General features: G+C 44.9%; 1 protein-coding gene across 2 annotated transcripts in view; it reads right to left on the reverse strand.

The window, feature by feature from the left end:
• Window positions 1-1489: 1489 nt before the first annotated feature.
• Window positions 1490-18363, reverse strand: part of UBE2E1 (ubiquitin conjugating enzyme E2 E1) — a 75837-nt gene continuing 58963 nt past the window's right edge. For both annotated transcript variants that reach the window (XM_027086517.1, XM_027086518.1), the window contains 3 exons: window positions 5185-5317; window positions 3309-3456; window positions 1490-2273 (listed from right to left, as the gene is read on the reverse strand). In XM_027086517.1, the coding sequence (XP_026942318.1) occupies window positions 2176-2273; window positions 3309-3456; window positions 5185-5317 (379 nt within the window). In that variant the 3' untranslated portion in view covers window positions 1490-2175. The remainder of the gene's footprint in view (window positions 2274-3308; window positions 3457-5184; window positions 5318-18363) is intronic.

Genomic DNA, 18363 nt, shown 5'->3' on the forward strand with positions numbered 1-18363 from the left:
TTCCATTTCCCACAAGGCATACCATACCTTCTGGAGTCGTCTTCAAGTTAGTTAGGTATCTGAGTTTGTGCTATGGTTCTCTGAAGATTTTGGCAAGATCTGAGTAGCAGGGCTGACTATGTTGAGCAAGTTGACAATACTGTTAACTAACTGTAAAGTCGGAAGCAAGCTACTTAGTGGTTTTGACCGTGAAAACAGTGCACTATTAGTTTTCAATATAAAGTATGAGATAAGCTGTCCAGCAAAGAAATGTTAAAACGTCTAGTAAATAGCAGTATCTTGACTACTTTTAAGGCGCGGTTCAGTGAATTCAAACTCACTCACTTGGTGGGACTTCCCTGGGGGCGTGGTGGTGAAGAATCCTCCTGCCAATGCAGGGGACACGGGTTCGAGCCCTGGTCCGGGAAGATCCCACATGCCGCGGAGCAACTAGGCCCGTGCGCCACAGCTACCGAGCCTGCACTCTAGAGCCCGTGGGCCACAACTACTGAGCCCATGTTCCACAACTACTGAAGCCCGTGAGCCACAACTACTGAAGGCCGCACGCCTAGAGCCCGTGCTCCGCAACAGGAGAAGCCACCGCAGTGAGAAGCCCGCGCACCACAACGAAGAGTAGAGTAGCCCCCGCTCGGCACAGCTAGAGAAAGCCCACGCGCAGCAATGAAGACCCAGTGCGGCCCCCCTCCCACAAAAAAAAAAAAAAGTAAACTCAATTGGCTCAGTTCAGTGAGTGCAAGCCAAGAACTACTGTATATAAAGATAGAAAACTAACTTACGTGGCAGCCGCACTAGCCGATTTAGAATTATTTAAAATTTCTCATCATGTTTCTTTGGGTAAAACAATTGTCACTCAGATATGGTCAGGTCATTTCCTGCCTTTTCTCCCGGTGTTGGGCTTCTAGCTTTTTTTTGTTGCTTTTTCTTTTTTTTTTTTTTTTACATAGATGGATAAATACTTTTACAGTTTTTTAAAAATAATATAATAGATCCTGCAGTTTGCTCGTCTGCTGAATGCAGCTTAGGTCCGTTAGTACACAGAGTGACCGCGTTCTTTTTAAATGCGTCATGAGAGTGCAGGTACCTCCGCCCTGGGCCCTGGACGAGCTTCTCTGGAGCAGGTGTGTGCACCTAGGTCCCGCCAGGCTCCCTCCACTGTGGCGGGGGTGTTTCTCCATGAGAGCCCACTTCTCACGCACACACTTACCACCACAGCGCTTCCAAGTTGGAAAATGCTTTGACGAAGATACAGCGGAACTCTGCCTTTGGAAGATCATGAGTTAGATTATCTAACCTTCCCTAAGGCACCTATCTTGCAAGGCTGTTGGATAAATCCAGAGTAACGTATCAATCCTAACATACGTGCTGGGTAGACAACACCAGCGCGCACAGTCTGCATTACCTCTAGGCTGTTTGAGTAGCAAAGATCTGTCAAGAAGAAAGAAACTACAAAAAAGGCAAAAGGAAGTAAATGAATACAGCAGCGTTAGGCGGTGGTTTTAATATTGTTTATTAGCACAGTAACAAATGCAGACTTAGGCAGTCCACAACATAGAACCAATCCACTGAGCAACTCCTATTCCACGCCTTACAGTTAACAGCTTAAGGTATTTTACTACAGGTTTTCACGAGTCCTGATTCAACCTCTATCTTTTCACAAGAAAGTAGACTGGCATATAAAATAAAGTACATAACTACTCATATTTCCTATATGGTGTCTTATAGCCATGTGTCCATTGTATATATGAGATGACAGTCTCTAAAAGCTGTTAAATATCACTGTTCCCCTCCAAGAAGGGAAAACAAATTCCAATTTTTTAAAACAAAAGACTGTAGTCTTGGAAAGACTTTACATAAATGGCCAGGTGTGTAACCTGTACAAATTAAGCTGTTTCAGATTTACAGACTACAAGCAACTGAACCCAAACGTCTATTCTTCTCTGTACTGCATTTCAGCTCATACTGCAGAACTAATGACGGTTTTAAAAGTTGCTATTACCAATTCTGTCTACTGTAGCAAGATACCTTAAGTTACAACAAAATCTTAGGAAATAAGACTGAATAATATCTGTTATAGAAATACCCTACTCTTCACCAACGCCCACCCTCCCCCACCCCTTCAAAATCATAAGCAGCTCTCTCTGTGACAAAGAATGTAGAGAATTGTGACAACCCAATTTATGTAGCGTATCTCTTGGTCCACTGTCTGGCCATTCTGTCATGTTCTGCTCTGTTGGTCATATACTGAGTGGCAATACTTCCCACCAAGGGGTCGGCTGGAAGAAAAGAATGTACGTTACTTCGAAGAAGGGAAAGGAACATTGTTAAGTTTCAGCAAATAAGCTAGTGACAGCTTGCAAGGAAATGGACAGAGTAGCTGTGATCAAACCACTCCACCATTTGGGATACTTTTCCTCCTGGCCTTTAAAAAACAGCATGGATGCAGGGGGATCCTGATCCAGACAGAGTGGTCTAGCCCCGTCTCCTTAGTTCATTCCGTCTCTCCCCCGACCACCACCCCCACGGGAAGGGTGTTGCTCCTGCGCGTCGGGGCACGGGACGCGCAAGGCCCTAGGCTGCAGTGAACAACACCCAGCTGTGCCCACAGGACCACCTGCTCGATGGCACCACCTGTGACACTGAGCGCTGTGAAGGCCTCAGGGCTACTGCAGGCGAACGCTATTTACCTCTCTACTCTGTTGACCCGCAAAGACCCAAAGCTGCCAGGTCAGAACCTGTACTTCCGATTAAGTACAGTGTTCCTCTGAAACCTAAATAAAATCTTTAGTAATTAAATTTATATTTCTTTATCTAGAAAAAAAGTCTTTAATAAGAGGAAGTTAAGGCCCAGACGAAACCACAGTCTGGTAATCACTAAGTGTGCAGCAGAGAAACAACGCCACGTCAGTAAGCAGTTGTGGGCAGGTGCTGAGCAGACCCGCAGGCAGAGGGTGGGTGACAACATTCCCAAGTGTGCGTGCCGTTTCTGCATGGGAAACACGCAAAAAGGGAAAAAAAGTAAAGGGCAGAGAATGAAGATGCAAAAACCTAAGGCAATCTTTTTAAGTCTTCAGTTTATAACACCTTGTTGCTAGAACACGTCAAGTAATGGTGAAGTCCGCTGCATTTTTCACCTAGTAGACTGAACTCTTGATAAGAACTTGCTTTGAAAAGCAATGAGTTTTTGTCCCTTGAAAGCCCATTCAAAAATAAAATCTGAACTTTATCTTTAGAAAATCTTAGTTTACGTGGAAAATAACCATTTTCCAGGTGAGGAGGAATAAAACAAGGTAAAGAATTATTAACCTTACCAGGATTACAGTCTGTAAGAAGTGAGCAGATAGAAAGAAGGACTTTAGAAATGGTTAGTGCTGGACTCCAGTTATCTTTCAATATGTCCAAGCAAATAACTCCTTGACTGTTAATATTACAGTGATAGATTCTTGTCCGAAATGTAACCTAAAAAACAAGACAGTGTTAAATGAAATCTGAACAGCAAACAAACTTTTTACTAAATTGCCTCTTCAATTAAATGGTCCTAATTAAAACTTTTAAAGAAAGAGACATTTGGTCTTTTTAAAAAGTGAACTGTTTTAAAACAGTTTAACTAAGGCTGCTGATAAGAGATAGGGTAAGAGACTATTTCATGAAATTGAGATTAGAAAGTGTTCACTGATACAATCTCAGGGATTTTCAATTTCATTTAAAAAGTAATATCCATCAACAAAAAGCAAGGTAACCTCAGTATTTTTTTTTAAATTGAAGTATAGTTGATTTACAATGCTGTGCTAATCTCTGCACAGCAAAGTGACTCAGTTATACATGTTGTTTTTTTTTTGCGGTACGCGGGCCTCTCACTGTTGTGGCCTCTCCGGTTGCGGAGCACAGGCTCCGGACGCGCAGGCTCAGCGGCCGTGGCTCACGGGCCCAGCTGCTCCGCGGCATGTGGGATCTTCCCGGACCGGGGCATGAACCCGTGCCCTCTGCATCGGCGGGCGGACTCTCAACCACTGGCGCCACCAGGGGAGCCCCACGTTCTTTTTTTAATAGTCTTTTCCATTATGGTTTATCCCAGGAGATCGGATATAGTTCCCTGTATAGTTCTTGAATTCATCTTTAGCAGTTTTAATGTATTAAGTATTTTCCAAACGTTTCCAAGTTTGAACAGCTAATTGTTTGCTGACCTCTTGTGTTAGCTGGTAGTACTACATGGCCTCAAAGCAAGCTTTAGAATCTAATTCAAACAAACACAGTGGGTACATAAAGACAAAGTGCTTAGCAAACAATGATCACACACCTAAAAGGCTGAAAAATATATTGGAAGATGAGGTTTGTTTCTGCTTTTTCTGACCTTTATATATCAGATCTTGCAAGATCATCGTGCCTACCTAAATCAGAGAATTCACTTAAACAGAATCTCCACAGGTAAGGAGCTACAAGTGGGTAAGGACCACAGCAGCAGACGAATCAACAGCCCCACGAACTTGGGTTACTTTGTCTGGTCTCCTGCTTTTTATTTGTGAAATACACTGACTCATTCAAAAGTGAAAAAACCCTATCACTTTACCACTTTTTTTTTTTTTTTTTTTTTTAGTGACAGACTTGCGGTCACCTCTTGGGCTGCAATTGTACCTTTTTCCTTAGCAGTCCACCCCATCCCCAAGAGGTTTTCCTTCCGACTGGGCGAATGAGAATCAGTGTTGAGTGTTACAGGAGACAGTGACTGAGCTACCCCTGCCCATCCTAGACGAGAAAGCGCAAGCTTGGGGCAGGATCTGAACAAGACCAGAAGATGACAAGGAGCGGAATCCAAGGCTTGTCTGGTAGGAGATTCTCTAACTGCTTTAGTGCGTGGATATTCTGACACCATTTTTATCTGTTCAGAAACTTTTTCTGTTGAGTGGGAAATAGAGGATTATTTATAGGTTGCTGACTGTGTTACTATGAATATTAGCAAGATTTTATTAAGCCCCACCAAAACAAAGCACGTACTCTTAGAAATGGTCTTTGCCAAAAGAGGCAAAGTCAACCCAAAGAAGTGTTTTGTGTATGTTCAAGTGTACTTAGAGATTTGTCAAGATATAACAGAAATCTATTTCTTTGCGATTAACAACTCAATTTTAAAAGCCTGAATAACCTTTCACGGGAGTATGTAAATTTTAGCATAAATCAGGGGGAGTTTCTTACCTTTGGAGGCTTGAAGGGATATTCTGGTGTGAAAGTGATATCAAGGAAGAATACACCACCCTCATACACGGACCCTGGAGGCCCTAGGATGGTTGATCTCCATTCATAGATGTTATCGCCTTTGGGACCAGCGCTGTGAAATAATACACCAGAAGGTGAGTAGATGGCGGGGCATCCCCATGTTTACAGTGTGTCCCCAAAGGGGGAAAGGTCGCCTCTCCTTCCTTTTTGTTTGGAGTGTGGATTCTCTCCACAAAACACAGGTATTTTTCAGACAGGCCTCTGATGCAGGCCTCCAACAAGCCCTAGGTCAAGTATATGGTAAAAAAGGACGCTGAAACCAGTCTATGCCCGCTTAACTGTGAAGAAGCAATAAACCCCTCACTTCTCAAACCCTCTCCTTGATACATCATAAGAAAATGTAAACGTAAACGATACTTTACAAAAAGAGAAACGCCTCTCAGCACACCAGAACTCATTAAATTAGTGACAAAGTTTTGCTCACGGCTACATCATCTTTGAGGACCATTTTAAGCACCAAAGCTTCCTTTCTGACCCTCTGCCTGGGGCTCTTCCTCCTTGTCCTTGTTTCTCCATAATCTTACCCTAAAAGGAGTCCAACAGATTGCAGTTCTCTTTACAGCAGAAACCATGCTGGGTGGGGCAGGAGGGGGACAAAGGATCCAGTTACCAGTCATTCAGTTTTCACTTCTGCACACATTAGATTCCACAATCAGGTTCTCTCTCTACACGTTAAGCTACCCTCACCCGTGAGATCAGCGCTCTTCACGCGTAGCCACAGCACTGTGTTGGCTCACAGAGTGCTCTGTAGTCAAGCATATTAATAAACAAAAATACAAGCAAGACCTCCGAGGGCTAGCTAACACATCTGTCCACACAAGTAAGCGTAAAGCTCCGCTACCGAGAGAGAAGACGCAAGTCTGGGCGACGGTCTCGGTGCCGATGCAGACAGACCTGCCCACAGCGCAGGGTAACGGGTAACGGCGTGGATGGCTTCGCTGACACGGCTTCACTTGAGACGCTCAAGCCTAACTATTAACATCCGCTTCGAGGACAGCAGTGTGTTTTGGCCAAACAACAAAAGGTCTTCGCTTGGAGAGGCCTGTAGATCCCAGTGGATACACAGCATAATTTCTACAGAGCAGGCAAGGCTCTTTTCAACTAACGTATGGTGTGAACTGGATCCACTCCCCACACACTCACGGACGGCCCATGCCCGACAGAGATGCTAGATGCCAAGGTTCCCTAACGCACAAGACAAGAACTGCTTGCCTTCAACATGCCCGCTGCTAACTGGTTAGACATGGGGTTCAAGTCCTTCTAAGAGAAAGAGGAGATGAACAGGAAGGGAGAGGGGGGAAAAAAAAGATAAAGAGAAAACCTACCTGTGGCCCTATACTTTCCTCAAACCCACCAGAGATTTTTTTCTTTCAACCTGAAATTTGGAGTGGGAGAAACAACAGCAACATAGGTTAGGGGAATGAGCTTGTAAAAGAGAACCCGAAGAAAACAGGTTTGGGGGGAAAACATGCTGTGGCAAAAAAGGAGGGAGAAGATACAGACAAAGGATAGGGGCCAATGGGGAGGGTTAGGGCCCAAACTGGTCAAGAGGTAGAAATCGTTCAGACACTCACTGAGCACTTGCTGGCTGTGTGACCTCGAGCAAGTTACTCAGCTTAGAGCACCCACCTCACAGGAATGTTCTGAGAACTAAAATACTGATAATATGGGGGGGGGGGGCATGACTATCTCTGCAGAACAACAGGCCCACAGTAATCTCCCATTAAATGGCAGCTGTCACCTCCGTTTCCAGTTATCTGATTATTCCCACTGGCTCAAATACTATGGTCCCTGAATATATCCTTGTGATTGATGGGTATTCCCAACAACTATTAAAAACCTGTTTTACACTGGACAGATATGGGAAGAGAGCTCGTTTAATTAACAGTCTCTAATATTAAGTCACACGTATATGCAGACACCAATCTTCGAGTTTAAAAAAAAAAGACGACTCCCCGACTTCCGATTCTGCATGACATCTGACCACAGTTCTCAGAAGGTGCAAGGTAGGGAGCGCTCTTAACCCACCCTCTCCCTCTAAAAACATGCAGTAACCCCTCCAAGTGAAAGGATGCAACTCTGATTGCTGCTGCTTCACAGCCTGAGATGAGAACTGGTCCTTGGCCATCTGAAGTTTGCTGACCTGCTTATATGTCTGCATCCAGCATATGTACTTGAACAGAAAGTCCACAAGCCATGGCTGATGCAGCTATGATACCTGATTACCAGACTGGAGTTAACTGAAAAGTGGACTGAGCAGATGAAGATGACACTGACACAGAGGCTGCGGATAAAAAGACAAACTATTCTCTTATCCAACTAGATAAGAACTCACGGCATCTAAGACTTAAAGGCAAGAGGCTATCGTTTACTGTGTACCCCTCTTCTTACAGACAGGAACCAAGGCCAAGAGCAGAAGCTAGGCCACCCAGAACACTAGCGCATCAGCAGCCATGCTGTTTTCCCCGTCAGCCTGGTGACGCTGAGAGACCCAGAAAAAAGTAACAGTAAAGTCAGTCCAACCCTGGCGGGGACATGTTCGCAGAGGCCCAATTCCGCCGGCCCCTTAGTACAGAAAAAACGATAAAAGAAGAACAAAGGTCTAACAACATGCCACTACAAGCAGATTTTATGACTGTACAGAAATTTCATCATCAAAATAATCTATGGAACTTTAAAAATTACAGATTCCTGACCTTTAAGCCCAGGCCTCCTGAGCTTAAACCCGAGAATCTACATGTTTAAAAAGCTCCTCTGGGGACCTCTGAGCAGGTGGTCTGCATTTGGGACCCCCTTGTACAGGTTACTGGGAGTAGGACGACAGGCTGAGAACGCGAGCTTTAACATTTCACGCTTGTCACCTGTGATACAGCTAGAAATCCAAATCAGGATCGCTACTTGTCTGTAATCAGCTTTCAGTTCGGCTGTGAACCTTCCGGAAAGTTCAGAAAAAAGTATGGAGAAAGAGAGTTCAAGAATCAAGCACACAACATAAGCTTCAAAAAAGTGGAGAATGAAGGTGGGTTATAGTAAGAAAAGTCATGAGTGAAGTAATACCCAACGTAGTTGAAATGCTAAAGCTCTGCAAGAGATTCCACAGCACAGATCCCTAACCTGTGGGTCCTCAACCAGGAGGCTTGGAAGTTACCGTGAGGGGTCTGAGAACCCACTGAAAAGACCAAGCAATGCTGCCTGAATAAAAGCTTCAGCTATTCAGAGGCTGTTATTGGATGAATCCACGTAGCTTTTTGTCTTATGCATTTTCTTAATCACAGAATAAAACAAAAATTATGATATGGGGCCTGCAAAACTTTTGCTTTTTTTTTCTTCCTTCCAATTCTCACTGGAAAAGTTGGGCTCTACTTGTCCAGAAGGTGAGTAGACAGACCCATGGCAGGGGGCGGGGGGCACGGGAGGGGGCGAGGGCACAAGTCCCTGGCTCTCAGAAGGCCACTGTCAGGGAGAAGCTACGTGAGGCTGTTCTGGGGGGAGTGTGTCCAAGCACCCCACCCCTTCCTCCATAAAGTGACCGGCTGGACCCCTCAGGTCAGCACATGCCTCCCCCTGCCTTCCAACCCCCTCCCTGTAACAGAAGATACTTCTGGTTTCACAACAAGAAACGTAACTCCAATTTTAAATACCAGTTGAAGTATTCTCATCAGTCTAAGTGATTAGAAGGGATGGAAACTTCTGAATTGGGAGATGTGGGGACTGAATTTAAGGCATTAAGGGAAAGATGGGAACAACAACAAAAAATACACATCCCTGTTTGGAGACAGTGAAACCCAACTGTGATTGGAATCTCTGCAGGCAGCTGAGACTGAGAAGGGAAAACGAGCCCATGCCTTTGCCTTCCAGATTCTGTTAAACAGGGACATAACGTTTATCTGCAACACAAACATTTTTCAAAAGAATTCCCTGGCGGTCCAGAGGTTAGGACTCCGCGCTTTCACTGCCGAGGGTCGGGGTTCAATCCCTGGTCGCGGAACAGCCAAGGGAAAAAAAAAAAAGTGTAACACACAGAACTCTTATACAAGGCAAAAAGAAAGAACTGTGCCCTTAATTCTGTTTTTTCCCTTCTGGTCAAAATAAATACAGCCGCAGTAAACATTTTAAGAAAAATGATAGTAACTTCTACTTTTGACACAGTATTTTCTTATTTCTGTAGTGGTTTCTGATGCCCTACGGACCCATCAACAGTGGGAGCGGGGGTCGTATGAAGCCCGCCGGCTGGCAGGCACTCACCGTGGTCCAGGCCTCCCACCTTCGAGGGCCTCCCGGCAGTGAGCGCTGGGAAGGGCCGCTAAACGCTGCAGCTCTCCTGTCTCCCAGATACTCTCTGGGGAGCTACAGGAAGCACAGAGCTGCTGACGGGTGTAACTAACGCTTAGCACATATGGTCCTAAATAGAATCTGAACAGTATAAAAAGTAATTAACAAGTCATTTAAGGTATCATCCAAAGAAATTAATAAAACCAACTCTTAAAAACTGTCATTAGAGCAGTCTAACTACTGGCATCTAAATGTGCCCTCTGGACCGACTTCTCCAAGAAAACTGCACAAGCCAACGTTTAAACTTCATTGTGTTTTGTCTTAAAATCATGCTTTTCTCCATCCTCCCCCATTCCCATCCTCAGTATTAGTTTATTAAAGACTTAGCTTCCATTTCAACCGTTAGAAACCAAAGTTGCACTTCAGTTTTCAAAAGGTATCACCAATTTCTTATAAAGAATATCCTGAAAGCAAGGCAAAAATTATAATCGATTTTAAGAAATGGTATTTCTACCTGATCAATTTTTTAATTGTTATTGGGAGAGATGACCCTTGCTTACAAACATAGAAAACCCTAACTCAGATGTTCTTTTAGGCATAATCCTGAAAGACGACTTAGTTATCTAGTCTCACACCCCAGAAAAAAGTGAGGGATGAGAGGTCCGGAGACAGAAAGATAAGAAACACGCCGCACGCGAGCGTGTGGACTGCAGCAGCAGGCCGGGAGCGTGTGCCGGCGCGCCCCGAGAAAGGGGAGGGGCTCAGGACCAGCTGGTTAGCAGCTCAGTTCTTCCCACCTAAACATCCCAAGGAATCCCTGCTATTATCCCGCAGTACAATGAGTAACGTTTCATGAAAATAAAGAACTGGCACTTGGAGTACCCAACGATAGTCCCCAGGAAACGGGATGCGGCAGAGACTGTGGACTGGCTAGTCCATGTGTCTTTCCTCCTCTTCTCTGTAGGAGCGACATGATAAAGCAAAACTAGTTGCTTATGTAAAGTGCATCACGCACGTCACAAAATCCCCCAATTGCCCCATTTCAACAGCAGCCTTAGAGCAGTGGTTCCCCACGGCGGGGGGGGGGGGGGGTGATGCTGCCTCCGAGGCAGTTTTGGATGTCCCAACAGGACGGGGCGCGGGGGGCGCTACTGGCACCTTGTGGGTACATGCTAGGTGCTGCTCAACATACTACGATGCCCTGGAGAGCCCCCGCAATAGAGAATTCTCTTGGCCAAAAGGTCAACAGCGCCAAGGCTGAGAGTCCTGCCTTAGAGAAAATGTGCCCAAAATCAGACAGGAAAGAGAAGAGCTTCAGCTCGAACCCCTACTGCCAGACTCCAGCGCCCACCCTCTGGTCTCTGTCCCACTGCTCAGTGCCCGGTACAGAAAAAACATTCAACATATACGGCTGTCATTATTATAAGTTAGGTTTGCGGGACTTCCCTGGTGGTTAGGATTCGGCGCTTTCATTGCCGTGGCCCAGGTTCCATCCCTGGTCGGGGGAACTGAGATCCCCAAAGGCAAAGGCAGGCGCAGCTCGGCCAAAACAAAACAAAACCAAAAACGTTAGATTTGCACGTGTTCTAGTGTTCTACAGACCCTTGCTACTCAAAATGTGGTCCCTGAATAAAGCAACACCAGCATCCCCTGGGTGTTTGTTAGAAATGCAGACTCCACCCCAGACCTAAGGCATCAGAATTTGCATTTTAACAAAGACTCCAAATGATGCCTAACCGCATTAAAGCTTGAGAAGCCAGCTATGGAGAAACGAAGTGGCAATGAACAGCAGCTCTCCTTTCCAATCTTCTAGACTCAGATGACCATTTATTTGTATTATCTAGCTCTCTCCTTGTCTGTCTGTAATTCTCTGCAGTAAGAAACAAGTATTAACCCTGGTGATGCCTTGCTCTGTTAAGACTGTAAAATCAATACCGTACACACAGAACTTAGAAAATGCTTATAGGAAGAGATCCACAATCACATCTACGCTCCCTACAACAAAGCATACTACTCAAAATCCATTCTTAATTTACTCTCCTTTTCCTGAGAAATCCAAGAAGAATACGATAAAATAGCATGAATCTATTTTATCAGTTTACCAGAGGGAATCCTCATCTCCCACAACCACCTCTCAACAGACAGATGCTCTAGGGAATGAAAGCCGCCTTCTCCGTGAGATCTGCTTAACACACCCAGAGGAATTTTATAAAAACAAAACCAAAAACTGTGTTGTCCTGGGCATATCTTCGTAAAACAGTAACCACGTAACCTAGAAGCGAGTGGCAGAAGGAACGTGAAAGATCAGCAGATCTCACTCAAGCGATCAGCAGGCTAGTGACGCGGCCTGGGCAGCGCTGTGAAGAACTGGGGCACTCCCCTGTGCATCCTTCCTGGTAGCTCTGAGAGGCCTCCTCACACGAGCACAAGGCAGGGCTGCGTCGCACACACCGTTCTGGCTACTGTCCCTCATAAAGAACTTCTAGGCCAAGGGCCAACCTAAAGTACTCCCCAGAAAAGCTGGTGCCCACGTGGGTAAGAACTCACATCAGTGGTATCCTGTGTGTCTAGGCAGTTACTCTGGAAGAGAGTGGGTCCAAATAGGGGGTACATTTTCCTACGTATGGGAGGGAAACGAACTCAAGCTCAGGATCGAAAACAACACGATCCACGTCCCCCAGGAAGCCTTCCCACAAGGCCCCCCGAAGTCCTGTTCTCACGAGAACAGATTTGTCTGTGGGTGATTTACAGACCGCCACAGCTATGTGGGTGCACGACCTCTCTTATGTCAGATGGTAAGTCTCTAGAGATTAGTCATTTCCCACACAGACTACAGGTCTGTAGGCCTGATAGTGATTAACAGTGTTTAATTAGCTGGTCAAAATACGTACCACTGTCTAGGGTTATATGACAACGTTTCCAAATTAGGTGAAATATCAAAACACCACGAAAGCTCAATCCTGCCCAGCTAGCCGTTCAATTACAGTTTTATCTTACACAACTGCTTTAGAAAAAAGCCACAGGGCCTTCTGTAAATTCACATTCCAATATTGAAAAAAAATCAGATGCACATAAAGACACAATTTTTAAAAGAAAATTAGTTAAAACTAGTTTCAAGATAATTTGAAAGACACCCCCTTAGGGATAGTGAAAGAATTGCAGACCTAAAAAACCATGGCCCTCAGGGGTTCCTTACTCCCAACAAGGGACGGCTGAGTAATGAGAGTTTTTAGTTAACTGAGCCAAGAATCGTGCTTTAACTTCTGAACTACTGGGTATAGAGTGCGGGGTAGGTAGCGAGCAAGTGAAATGATAAACTAGTCCCAAGTCAAGGGACTAGAACATCAGACTGGGGAGGCGGGGAGAACGACACAGGAAAGAGTGCAGAGAACTGAAAGATCAGCACGCCCCGTGCCTCACACGCCACGTTCCTGCACCACGTGAAACAGGTGCTATTCAGGATTCAAGTGCATCAGCCTAGAGCTCTTTTCTGCAGGAGCCACGCAAGCCTGACTTAGAACAATTCTAATTTGGTGTTTTTCCCCGGAGAGGTAAGAGAAATGGTCAGAGCAGGTCAAGTTCTAAGGCTCTTACTCCTCTATCGCCACTAAAAGAAGCCTTAGAGTCACGTGGCTGAGTCCTGAGTTTTCAGGTGCAGTGCTTACATCAGCATATACTGATGTAAAACTGCTGAGTACCGCTGACCCCTGAACAACACGAGCTTTAACTGTGAGGGTCCACTTATGTGTGTATTTTTTTCAATCAATATATTAAAAAATCTGGGGGGATTTGCGACAATTTGAAAAAACTCGCAGCCGAACTGCATAGCCTAGAAATATCGAAAAAATTAAGGACAAATTAGGTATGTCACGAAGGCATAAAATAAATGTATATACACATACAACACACAAAATATGTGTTGATCGACGTCGATGTTATTGGTAAGGCTTCCCAGTCACCAGCAGGCTATTAGTAGTTGAGTTCTGGGGGGAGTCGAACGTTATACTTGGGACCCCCCAACCACTGCGTTGTTCAAGGGGCAACTGTAAACAGAAATCAGTTATTAGTCTGGCTCTTACACTCATCAGTCCACAGGGTCTACTAAGCACAACCAGCTCACCTGTCGGGATGGTGACTGTATTGTGGGTAAATGAGAGGCAGTTGGGGGGAAAGAGAGCCTCTCATTTAGACTTCTGGGGGGATAAGGCACACTTGTTAACACCTGTACCCTCCACACCTTAGCGCTGATGCTCAAAAGCAATAGTGCCACAAGGAAGAGCTATTTAAAGGACACCAAAATTCTCAACAAAGAACTTACCAGGTTCCACTCAATTCCAAGAAAAGATTCTGGAACACATCTTTGGCTACAGAGCTCTCTCATAAAGGTTTCCTATCCACTCACACTCGTCACCTTCTGTGCAGGCTCCACTCTGCAGCTGCTGGCCACCTCCGACTGCAGGTGGGTAAGCAGGGGACGGCCTCACAGTGGGAAACGTGGGCAGTGGCATTAAGTGGAAGTGCTCACGCAACGAGGCTCACCATCCGTCAGAGACAGACCTGCCTGAACTACCCTGCTGCAGGGGATTTTGGGGGGTCGCTTATTACGTGGTGTGAATTATGTAATTATTTTATTGTCTGATACAGCTTTTATTTAATAATAATTTTAAATTTTTACTGTCCTTTAAAGTGTTCCACTTTGGAGGTGACATGGTTAATCAACGTATGAGGGGATCTCAGACCACATTCCTGCACTGGCCCATCAGCTTGGAGCAGACTCCCCCGCGGTCTCCTACTTCTAGCAATCTTGCCGCTGGGTCTCCATCCTCAACCTGCACCCTTTTTCCGGGACTTTGAGTACAACGCCCCAAGCAGGTGTTCCCCATCCTAGGTCCAGGCCCTACCTCTTCCCTCAGCACAGAACCCAGGTGGGTTTGGAGGGTAAAACGCCTTCAGCTCAAGCTGGCGTTGACATCATCAGGCAAAATGACTAGATCGGCAGTTTCCCCGAGACCCCTTCAACAGGCCCACAGGGCACGACTACTTTCCTAATTCTAACACGATTGGCCTTTTTTCCCTCTCTATCTCTCCCATTTGCACCGTGAAGTTTTCCTGAGACTACACGAGGGGTGATATGGGGACAGTCTGAATGCAGAAGCAGATAGGGTAATCCAGCTGTTTTCTCAAGTCAGACATTAAAGCAATTTGCAAATATATAAAACACTGTCACTCTTCTAGGTTTTTTTAGATTTGGAAAATAGAGTTATATGTGAACCTGTCTTTTATGATTTTTAAATGAACTATTAATATTTTTAATGTTTCAGCTATAATTTTGAATGCAGTAAAAATCCATAATTATTAACCACATAAACAAGAGCTTTGTTGCTGTTCGTAATAATTTTTTAAGAACGTAACGGGGTCCTGAAACTTTTTAAAAAGTTTGAGAACTGTTGGGTAGATTATTTTAAAATAATATTAGCACAATTGGCTAACCACTAAAATAAGTGTTTGACTCTTACTCCCATCAGATATTTAAAAAACAAAACAAAACAGAAAACACCCGAAGAGCTTTCAACAGGAACTAGAGAGCAATGTGAGCGAGGAGTCTGCTATTGGGGCTGGGGACCTCTCAACCTGCCGCCCTGCACAGAGGCCGCCAGCGTCTCACGCACAGCCTCCTGCCTCGCCGTTCCGGCTCCGGTCCACTCCCAGCTGCCCGTCTGCGACTTGGTGCCTAAAAGCTGCTCGGTCGGGGCCAGCAGGCAGGAAGTGCAGCTAAGTAACAACCTGTGGCACTTGTACAACACAATCCCCCCATCCTCTGACACCGCTCCCAGCGGCGGAGTCCAATTCCCCTCCCTCTGAATAGGGCCGGTCAGAGTGACAGCTAAGTGGCACAGCGAGACTCCCCAGGCTGGGTCCTTTCTTTCGGTGGTGAGACCCCCCTCCGCCGCAGCTGTCTGGCACTCTCTCTGTGCACCTAGGAAAACCTGAACTACCGGGCACCTGAACACTGGGGACGCTGTGGACAAAGCGCAGCAAGCGCGGGAGGCCTGGGCAGGCTCGGCGTCCCAGCCCTCAGGCCCGAGCCTCCGCAGCCCGGCCGACAGCCGTCAGGAAGCCTGCAGACGCCTGCGAGCTGCAGCTACACATGCTGGTAGCTGTTTCACAGGGTTTAGTTTGCGATGTTCTCGTAAGGCAGGAATAAACTACTGAACACTTCTCAAGAGCAGCCTCAGCCATCGGCGGAGTGCTGGCAAGTAGGCGTTCGTCCTTCCGTCTCACTCCCCACCTCTACCTTTGTTCCTTACACTACAAAAACGACTTGTGCTCGAATTCTCATCTCAAGAGTCTCCTTCGGCGGGAACCAAGGCTGAGACACCAATGAAGTTACACACACACACAGGGAAAGATGAACATACGTGACTACACAAAAACCGAAGACCCTTAAGAGAAAGATGTCATCAACAGTTTATCAAAGGCTGGGGTACGTGATCGAGGGTTAATATCCTGACTTTGGGAAAACGTTGAACATACTAACAGCAATGGATGAAAGTACACAGGCATTTCTCAAAAGAAACCCATATGGCCAATAAACAAACTGTCAATCTTGCTTAGACTCAAAGAAATGCAAATTAAACATGAGACACATTTTACCTCTAAGGACTGGCAAAAATTTAAAACACTGAAAACCTTCTGTGTTAACTGTATGAGGAAACAGGCGCTCACTTCCACTGTTTGTGGGACAGTAAATTAGCAGCTCTTTTAGACTGTGATTAGGTATAAGATATTCAAATATAAATCCAGTACACCCTTTGACACAGAGATTCTGCTTCTCAGAACTTAACCTAAGGAAATAACTGGACACGTGCACATGGCTATAGTATTAGGATATTTATAAGAACCTTATGTATGATAAAAAAAAATTTGGAACGAGCTGAATTATCACTAGAAGATAGGTTAAATAAATCGTGGTAAAGCATATAATGGTACACTCTACAGCTCTTAAATGAGATGAAGTATGCATCCTGAACAGGGTTTAAAGAAATCCATAATGTACATAACTGAAAAAGCAGGTTCCATAACAGTATGTAAAGCAATCTCATTTTTTATAAGACATACCACACAACCAAACTGTTAACAGTGATTCTACCTGCAGGATGAGAGACGGGGGGTTTATTTTCTCCTTTAAACAGATCTAAATTACTGGGATTTTTAAAAACGATCATCTTTAACTTTCATGATTACAGTGTTACTGTTCTACAAAGGGTAGAAGAAGAAATGGAATCTAACCCACCTAGTAACAGAGAAGGCAAGTTAACTGTGGTTACCCTGGGGTAAACAGGGCTTCTGAGGAGAAAGCGAGACCTTTAAGGGTTTAGGGGATGGGGGTCCTCCATCTGGGCTACTGAGGCCCAGTTTTCAAAGTCTGTGGTTTAGAACAGAGTCGTGGAGAGGAGACTTCAGACGAATTCACTCCTGCTCTTCAGAGCCCAAGGACATTTTCCACAGGGACCCACTGACTTACTGCACCTTCGGGTGAATATGTAAAATAGCCTTTCACAGGAAATGACTGTGAGCGCTCCTGCCTCCAACTTACAGCCCTATGACAGAGGCTTCCCCTGACCTTTAGCTTGGAGACCGACGGGCACCGCCAGCCTGTCCTCCTCCCTCCTCCCTTCAACTCAGGGGCTCCCTCCTAGCCTCTCCTCTGCACCGCGCCCCCAACCAGGAGCTGAGAGACTAGTTCAGCGAGAGATTACAAACCCCCCAGCAGTGTAAACCAAAGCAGCTCACATACACACCAAGAGCAGGAAGCAAACACTTTTCAGATCAAGGCAGGGGGATCTGATAGACCACTTGGCATACACATTACCACATACCAACTGTTAGCTAAGATGATCTGTTCAATTTACCTAAATATCTATCTAAGTACTCAGTTTACCTGAAGAGTCAAAACATGAAAGACTCTGAAGTGGGTGGATTTAACTGTATGCAAAGTACTCCTCAATAAAGTAGACAGAAATTTATCCAAGTATAATAAGCAAAATAATGTTTGAATTCAATTCTCCAGAATTTATTAGGTATCGGTTTGTTCTAACCTAATATATGCACATTTAAAATTCCACTCCAAGAACCAACATAAATCAAAAGCAGAAAAACACCCAACATTTGCAGAGAAACATTATCATTTCCACAATTCTTTCATAAACTTTGACGTTTTCAATCTTTACCCAAACCTTCTGTATCAGGAAAGGTAGCATTATCCCCATTTTAAAGATGGGTAAACAGATTCAGGAGGTTAAGCGATGTATGTGCCTGTACAAAGTCCTAAAGCTAGAAAGTCACAGTTCTGGCCAATGCAATCCAGGCTTTCCTACATTGATATTCTTTCCACTACACCCATGGAGCTTCTGATAAAATTATCTGTCTTCAGACTCACCACCAATTTCATTTAATCACATTTACTAGTCTGCCTCTCCTACCTTATTATTTTATTTCTCTTTCTCATTTGGATGGAGGCTGGAATTAAACAGGAACAAGAAAATCCTCTGATCTGCTAAGAGGTGTTATTAAAATTTCTTAAAGCAAAAATTGATTCACTTCATTTGTAGAAATGAATTAACTGGAAATACATACACACCACACAGTACCTACTTAGTGTGGAGAGAGGGGATTTTGCTGATGACGTGACAACTCCAAAAATGATGAGAATCCCCCGCTTAATGAAAACCAAAGATGGTTTTGGGAAACAAGAAACAGTTCAGTTGAATAACAGTCCAAAGGTTATGCTCCTAAATTGCAAAGAGCAAAAAGAAATAAATGCAA

The sequence above is a fragment of the Aethalodelphis obliquidens genome, unplaced genomic scaffold (assembly GCF_003676395.1).
Source record: "Aethalodelphis obliquidens isolate GAN/ISIS:26980383/991018 unplaced genomic scaffold, ASM367639v1 scaffold56, whole genome shotgun sequence".
In the NCBI taxonomy this organism is placed as follows: Eukaryota; Metazoa; Chordata; class Mammalia; order Artiodactyla; family Delphinidae; genus Aethalodelphis; species Aethalodelphis obliquidens.